Genomic DNA, 8,143 nt, shown 5'->3' on the forward strand with positions numbered 1-8,143 from the left:
ATTATCGTGTTCGTTTTGCTAGTCTTCATTGTGATCACGTTATTAAACAAATGGGTTATTAAATAAAAATTGAATTGTGCAAAATAAAAACAGTTCGATGTGCATGTTCCAGTAATCAATAGAAGATAAAATGATGGCTTTTTGTGATATGTTCAGCTACGGAGAAAAAAGTTTGCAACTTGATACGCGTTATTATTTCTACTCAACGAATGTCAGTTGTATTTCTGTGTTGTCTTAAATGCTTTCCCACCCGTTTTCAATTGAAAAAAAAAGATAAATACACGTATTATTTTCGGTCAATATTTCGACAAACTCTCCTTAGGGGAGTGAAATTCTTGCGATGTTCGTAGAATGTGTTTTAAAAGCTACATTTCATGGGCACACGGTACCGTAACGCATACAAGCAGAACGTTTCCAGCTCAGATCCCCGAAATAAATGGGTTTTCCGTTAAACGAATTGGCTAGTGAGATTGCATCTATCGTTTACTTTCGCGGTATTTACCGCTCAGCTAAGATCGTTCAGAATTGTGCGTGTTACGTGATGTTCGATAGAGCTTTTACATTACAGCTGCGACATGAGACATTCTATTTCGATGCTAGAGCATTACATGTTGACTGCCTGGCCGAGTCTTTTGTGCTGAAGCTCCGCGAGGGGCAGTGTATTGCGGACGGTTGTCAAATTTTGCGGATTGCAGTAAATATCGGCGGTCAGCTCCTCGACAGATATTTCCTTGTCCGCCTTGGCAACCTTCGTGGCAGTATCGACTTCGGCGCGAATTTTTCCTTCCATTTCTTTCAACTCCTCCACCGTTGCCAGTTCATTGGTGAGAATCTTTTCGCGAAGGGACGTAATTGGATCTCGGGTCTGTCGAACTTCTGCAATTTCATCGCGAGACCGGTAGCTCGTGCCAGGATCAGACATCGAATGTCCAGAGTACCGGTACGTGGCCGTTTCCATAAGAATCGGTCCCTTGCCGGACGAGGTATGTTCCAGAGCAAAACGAGTAGCTTCACGTACCGCCAGGACGTCCATGCCGTCAACCCAAATGCCGGGCACAAAATCTCCTCGTGTGTAGTAATTCGTGTTGGCCGAAGCGCGTTCCGCACTGGTACCCATGCCGTAGCCATTGTTTTCGCAGACGAATATGCACGGTGTATTCCACAGCTTTGCCATGTTGTAAACTTCAAAAAGCTGTCCCTGATTCGCGGCACCATCCCCGTACAGCGCAATACACGCTCCCTGGGTACCGTTGTATTTTGCCGCAAAACCAATGCCAACGCCGAGTGGCACCTGCGCTCCGACAATACCGTTTCCGCCGTAGAAGTTCTTGCCATACATGTGCATGCTACCACCCTTGCCCCGAGCGCATCCGCCACTTCGCCCGGTCAGCTCGGTAAGTACGGCCTGCGGGGAAACACCCATCAGGTACGACCACCCGTGACAACGATAGGCAGTGATGCAGGAATCCTCGGGACGCATTGCTGCGCGCATTCCAACAGCGCACGCCTCCTGGCCAGAGTACAGGTGGCAGAACCCTCTGATTATTTTCTCTTTGTACAGGTTTCCGGCCGCCGTTTCCATGCGTCTTATCATGTACATCTGGCTGTAGTACTTCAAGGCATCTTCCTTGGTGACCGTCACCTTCGTCGATGGTCCCTCTTCGAGGTTATGTAGTTTAAAAGCCTATTTCACACAGGAGGTATGATGGGGATATCGGGACATGATCGAAAACAACAAATATATGTTAGCAATAATTGTTAAACCAAATGTTGACATTGGAGGTAGTCTATAATATAATTATTTGTCCATAATAGGTTTAATTGTTAAGAGCATATTGCTATATCGGAACAGACAAATTGTACAATGGAACCGGGAAGAATGCGCTCATTTGCATTGAGTAAAATTCAAACAAAACAAGCATTATTTCTTATCATGAAATCGACAAATCATAGAATGGTAGGTCATGTACGATTCCACTACAGCACTGCTGATAGCATATGACCTTGATAGGTTACGTCGGCATCGTCCGAACGAGAGGTCGTAAATGTCTAACTGCAGCAAAGGTCATTTCAATAAATCCAAGAACTTGAATCGAATAAAGAATCACCAAAAGACATTGCAATAAAACCTGAGGTAAACTTACCCGAGTCTCAAACGTAGCTTCTGATGCGTATCCATGCTGTTGCTGGATTGAAAGTGTTTTCTAAAATAAACGAAAGATAAAACATATTATTCAACAAAAATGAAACTTAAATTAGGACTTAGCTTCACTTCATTTCATTGTATTATGACAACAGTAAATAACAGCTAAAACATTCTAACCAATTTTTGCTCCTTTCCGACGGAGCTAGTTGTGCTATTCGGTTTGATTGCCTCAGTCGCCGCATTGCCCGACCGGAAGATTGTTTTTATCAACTTTGATAATCCCATATTGTAACACAGATAATGTAACTATGCGGTTTCGAAGCTATCAAAAGCTTGGATTAGCCCTTCAATACAATCAACTTATGAAACACACTTTGTATCTTTAGGCACTTTGCTTAATATTCACTATACGCACGTCATTTTTGATCCTACATTATGCAATCACTGCGAGCGCAAAAGCGAAGGAGGAAAGTATCGGCGCACAGGTGGCAAATTTCGGTCGCAAAAATTACAACATAGGAGGCACCGGGAGCGATATTCGAACTAGTTTATCAAACCTCCGCACAATATTCGTGAACTGTGTTAATCTATACCGATATTACTCACCAGTACATCAAACAAATTACGCTGGCCGATCGATTTTGCTACGTTTGAGAGCATTTTTGCGCTGATAATGTTAAGCCTGTGTTATTTTTCTGCAATGAAAATAACATACAAATGTCAAACCGCCTCGCTTTTCACTACTACATCCAAATAATGCCTTGACGTTTCTCCGCGCTTTAATTGTGTTTATAGTACTTGATTTGATTCTACCGTTCGTGGTTTGATGAAAGTGAATAACAAATTCTCACGCCTCACTAGCTGGCCAGCTCATGCATTGGTAACACGTGAAATACTGCTCACGGCACATAACGATATCTCACGCTCCAAGGTCTCGTTCAGCTTCACTGCTACCATAGCAAAGTTTCTGTTAAATCTTTTCAACAGTAATATTTTGTAATTTTGTTCCGTTTTTATGTTCATGATCCAGAAGTAGTATGAAAACCCCTTTTTATTGTTTCTTTGAATGTTATATTGTTTAGCTTACTGTAATGAATAAAAAACAGAAAGACTTCCTACATTATTAATTGCTAAATAAATCAAACAGCCACTATTTGAATATCAATTTGAATATCATATCAAAGTAAAAAATCCTCACTCTATGTGATTCCTTCATGGTAACAATCGCTAGAAATCATTTATTTTTTAACATTGTTTTATTAGATACTATCAAACATAACATCAATTAACCAAAAAATCCAAACATGTATCGTTTAGGTTTTGGAAGCCGCTTTGCTTCGTCAACCAAATATTGGGATTCCATGGCTCGAAACCAATCGCTGTTGGCATACAACTTTTCCTTAAACGATTCTGCAATAAAAAAGAATACATCATTGAAGAATAACGTGCTAATTTTTCTGTACTACCTGATCTGCGCTATGGGCATTACCTTCGAGTTGCTGGAAAGATCCGGCCTTTCCACCGTACTCGTTTGGCAGGCTTTCAATGGGAATCATAGTTTGCAGCGTGTCCACATTAACGTGCAAGTTTATCATCTCTTGTACATCTTTGCGCATAAATGGCCTCACGAGAAACATCAGCCGGCTCATGAACGGTACCACGTTTATCATGTGTAGTTGCTTCAGCCTGATTGGTAGGGCTTCCTGCACGTAGAACATATGCTTCTTTACCGCTGCCATGTTCATCTTGGTCATGTGGCCCATATGCATGCCTTGCATATCCGTCAGCATAATGTGCCCGTTGGCATTGCCTTCCATTTTTACCCACAAATCTAAGCACATGGTTATCCTTGAGGAAATTGAGCGTATTTCGAAACGAGCGTAAGACAATTAGCGGGTGTTCTGAAATTGGAATTGGGATTCAATTTGCCGTACGTACAGCTTCAGTATTTGAGGGTGATTGAATTCCGAGGCATCCGATGTGAGCAAACGGGTGTACACCATTTTGTAGCCCTCTTTCGTTTCACCAGGAAGCGTTGTAAACATCCTGAATGTGGGGGAGTGATAAAATATGCAGAGCGGTGTGAATGAGGCGGCATTTCATTATGATAATTGAATTATTATTGTGGATATTGTAATTTGATTAAAATGATTCCCTCTAGTATATTATAATCTATTCAATCGCGTCTTACTAGTAACAGAAGCAGTTTAATGTACTAATCCCTGTGGCTATGTTCCTTATTTAATCATTTCCATTCGCACTTCATTTCTTCAGGTGAAAGTGCTTGTTTTGTTTTGCTCACCACAATGGAGCCGCCTGATGATGCAATTACGTATGAGTCTTTATAGTCGCATGAACAACCATGCTTAAGATTTGTGCTAAAGTAATCAAGACATTGCAACTTAAATTCATAACCATTGAGACTTCTAGTGGTAGTAGAAACTCCACGCTAGATCGGGTAGATTTATCTGGAAATCCGCGTATACAGCATCTTTTTCTAAAGATAGTTGCATAATAGTGGATCCACCCCTTCCACTCAAAGCCTACTCGACATAGGGTCTATTAATTCACTGGGCTCGTGTGGTGGTGCACGTGTAGCGTATAATCCATAGACACTAGCTCTATAACACGGAGGTAATTGTTGTGCGTAAGGTATAATCATGTGTCGCTGGCACCACTACACCGTTACTTGAAAAATGTATGTAGCAAGATTGGCTTGATTAAATATTTACGCGAGCCATCATAAGAAAAAACCGACACCCGCGAGTGCGTCTGTTGGGTACAATCAATAGAAAACGGCAAGTTCACGCTGAACTGTCACGTTTATACGGAGAAGTCGCTTAAATAATTACTTTATCGCTTTGTAATATTCACATGATTCTTAGCGCCGTTTGCATTGCATCGTTGAACACGTTCCGGTCGGTAAAGCATTCCCGATGGCTCGTTCGAAGCGTGTAGTAATTCTCGATGGTACGTTGACTCGCTTCCTGATTGCCATAGTTGGCATGTAAAAAGAGGGCGATAACGTGTTCTGCAAAATACACTCAACTTTAGTCTCTCCATCGGTCGGCACTTGCGTTTACTTTCGTTGTCTTACCTTCAATCTGAGGTAAATGGGGTTGCGTGGTCAGCCATTGCTTGATCCCATCAAGGCTACTACGATCAACCAGTGGCCACTGCTCAAGTCCATCCATCTGACGATCTGCTCGCTTCCAACGCACAGTCTACTATGGTCACCGTTCAAATGAATAACATCAGCGTCATCATTGGCCGTTCGGTACAGTGATGAGATAGCAAGATTGACGCTCTGGGTACAAGCACACTTGTGTGCGAAGTATTGGCTTATCGCTTGAGCATGGGCATTGTTTGAGCTGAACGATAATCGATTTGCATGACTATCGGGTTTATCGTACAAACTTATCAACTCTCAGCGAATCTGACGATGATCGAAGCTTATTAACCTTTGCGTGAATTATTACCAAGCACACCCAGGATGATGTAGGATTTACAACAAAACTGATTTATGCACCTTAGAGCAAACAATACAGGATTATGCTCGTTATTTTTATTTTATTTTGTATGGTTTCCATGAAACTTATGCAAAACTACTCACTTAGAGTCATGCCTCTATTCAGTAGATCTGTTTTTTATTCTAATTATTGCAATCTCCGGACTGCATCAATTTTCATAGCACCAGATGAATGTGATGAGATTGTTTCGTACGTACATGGGGTAAATGGTTTCATGAGAGCTAACACCAATCTGTTTGCTGTAGAGAAGGTAAAGCATTGCAGATTTATGCTTCTAGTCTGTCACCAAGCTGCACGCAGCGCTGCGAATATCGCAGGTCGCTAAATGCTGATTACTGGCCTATTTCTACCGGTAACGCGCTCCACGAAAGCTAAGGCTAAGATATTGTAACAAACGGCACGGGTACGTTCGCAATCGAAAGGGCAAACTTTGGCCAGCTTACTTGCGTTCGTGTGCAACGCAACCGTAATTGTACTTTATGCAACAGAATATCCGCACAGTGCATGAAAATGGATACTATACGATGGGAAAGTTAAATTCAGCGTGTACAATCCCTGCTACGAACCAGAAGGACTAAGATAGGTTTAACTCTTCCCTTGAGAGCGGTCGTGTATCCTCCTCTGTCCGATTTAAAGCGAAACTTAGTAAACTTTTATTTTCAGGCAGCTGTTTAACAACTATCCTCCAAAGACTAATTAAGCTAGTGCTTTCACGCTAGCCTTCGTTCGAATGCGCGAAGTGTCCAAATGGTATGAACATGCAACGTGGAAGTATGCGCGGGTTTAAAAAAAGATTGTGTTTACATTATCTGGAACGGCACAGGGAGATACAAAAATGAACTATGTTGATGCATTCGTAAACGGTGTGTCATCTCTAGTGAACGGAGCAAGCGAACTGTCAAAGACAGTACTGGTAAAGTTAGCATTCTTGAGCATCCCACTCGATGGTTTCCCACTTTCGTGGTTTTACACAGTGGTTTAATTTTGCCAAGTTTTTCTCGAAGGAGCTCACAAGAGAAGGACCACTTGAAGAAAAAGTTATGCTTCGACGTGACCTATGACATGCTTCAGGGTGTAATGTTGACACTGCTCGGAAAACGTAATTTATCCAATTTTCAATTCGTTTTGATCGCATTTTCCTCATTTGTGGGCATGTCGGGATGCTTCTTAAATATATATGACAAAATAAATGTAAGAACGCGTCTTCATTTACAAAGAAAATCCTTCATTATATAGACAAACTACACGGACTAAACAAAAGTATGTTTTAAATTCATTCCCGAATATGAATCGCAAGTCAAGTAGTAGCAGCACTAAGTAGTACGTATACCATTGTAAAAATTTGATTTGAGTAATTTCATTTTACTGCATTCAAACGGACTGATACGTCCATACAGCGTGAAAGCATAAATCATGGAAAAATTCAAATAGGCAGTTAAAGGCTTGCTTACGACATGCAGGCAATGTTTCTAGAATAACTATGACGTTAGAAACCATTTCGGGTACGGATGTAATTGCACCGAAAATTAAAACAATCCTCCTTGCTGACCTACTAAAGTGGCATAAACAATTCTGGTGAAAAATAACCGTCGTTTGCGATTGCTACCTTGAGCTTTGCACGTTGGTTTTTAAACAAAAATGCTGCTGTTTCAACAACTACGCACGGAAGCGAGTTGCTTTACCCAAAACGCGGTGTTAAACGGGCTTTCCTTAAGCGAAGCCATTAGTCTCTGCTACCTATTATTGCGCAGGCATCGTGCTGAGCCCGCACCGTTTCTACCCCATTTAGTGTGTCAACCCCGCCGATGCAGAGGAAAAACGACAACGGACTCTTCTTTATTAGCAAAAACGGTGACAAAAGTAAAAAAAGAAGCACCCACAAGATGCACACGTCAGCAACATGTAGGCATATCCCGCCCCTAGTTGTTGTACCTTGGCGATCCAACGCCTTTAATGTTGACGTTGAACTACCTTGGGGAAACTGCTAACGGCCAAAACGGCTGTGTTTTGCCGAACCGGTCATCACTTTTACCCGGGTGGTACACCCGTGAGGAAAATTTCCCGCCCCCTGCTCGTCCACAACGCGTGTACTAACCTAAATATCGAAATTGGTCACATATATAAGGTGGCGGAAAAATGTGCTTAGGCTATCAGTTGAGCAGTGAGCATTATTTCGCCAACACCTCGATCGACGGCCAGCAGCGATCGAAGACAAATTACTGGCTTACGAAAGTGACTGACCGCATCCTGGCAGTATTGTGTGAAAGAAGTGACAGTGCAGTGAAAGAAGTGCAGTTTCTCCTCGCGGCTTAGGGCGAATGTCGGAGTAGTCGCTTGTGATAAATTTGGCGAAAAGTGACTAGACCGAACACTCGTATCCTAAATCGTCGAGACACCGACTACCGCGAGTGTGGCGAATGGGGATGGAAGCAAGCAAAAGAAAGGGCATGCAGTCAGGCGCTTTTGG

At 42.2% G+C, this 8,143-nt stretch overlaps 2 protein-coding genes across 3 annotated transcripts; both read right to left on the minus strand.

Moving 5' to 3' along the window:
• Positions 1–206: 206 nt before the first annotated feature.
• LOC128726861 (probable pyruvate dehydrogenase E1 component subunit alpha, mitochondrial) lies at positions 207–2,778 on the minus strand. 2 transcript variants are annotated; one of them, XM_053820702.1, is made up of 3 exons: positions 2,753–2,778; positions 2,145–2,204; positions 207–1,684 (listed from the first exon to the last, which is right to left on the minus strand). In XM_053820702.1, the coding sequence occupies exon 3, from the start codon at positions 1,598–1,600 to the stop codon at positions 605–607; it is 996 nt and encodes a 331-aa protein (XP_053676677.1). In that variant the 5' UTR covers positions 1,601–1,684; positions 2,145–2,204; positions 2,753–2,778; the 3' UTR covers positions 207–604. The 2 variants fall into 2 exon arrangements, with proteins under 2 accessions (XP_053676677.1, XP_053676676.1); XM_053820701.1 differs by lacking the exon at positions 2,753–2,778 and adding an exon at positions 2,324–2,431.
• A 616-nt stretch (positions 2,779–3,394) lies between these two features.
• Positions 3,395–5,340, minus strand: LOC128724296 (alpha-tocopherol transfer protein-like). The gene is made up of 5 exons (XM_053818026.1): positions 5,244–5,340; positions 5,021–5,177; positions 4,085–4,192; positions 3,636–3,994; positions 3,395–3,556 (listed from the first exon to the last, which is right to left on the minus strand). Exons 1-5 carry the CDS (start codon positions 5,338–5,340, stop codon positions 3,432–3,434), a joined length of 846 nt encoding a protein of 281 aa, XP_053674001.1. The 3' UTR covers positions 3,395–3,431.
• Positions 5,341–8,143: the final 2,803 nt, after the last annotated feature.

The sequence above is a fragment of the Anopheles nili genome, chromosome 3, assembly GCF_943737925.1.
Source record: "Anopheles nili chromosome 3, idAnoNiliSN_F5_01, whole genome shotgun sequence".
Classification (NCBI taxonomy): Eukaryota; Metazoa; Arthropoda; class Insecta; order Diptera; family Culicidae; genus Anopheles; species Anopheles nili.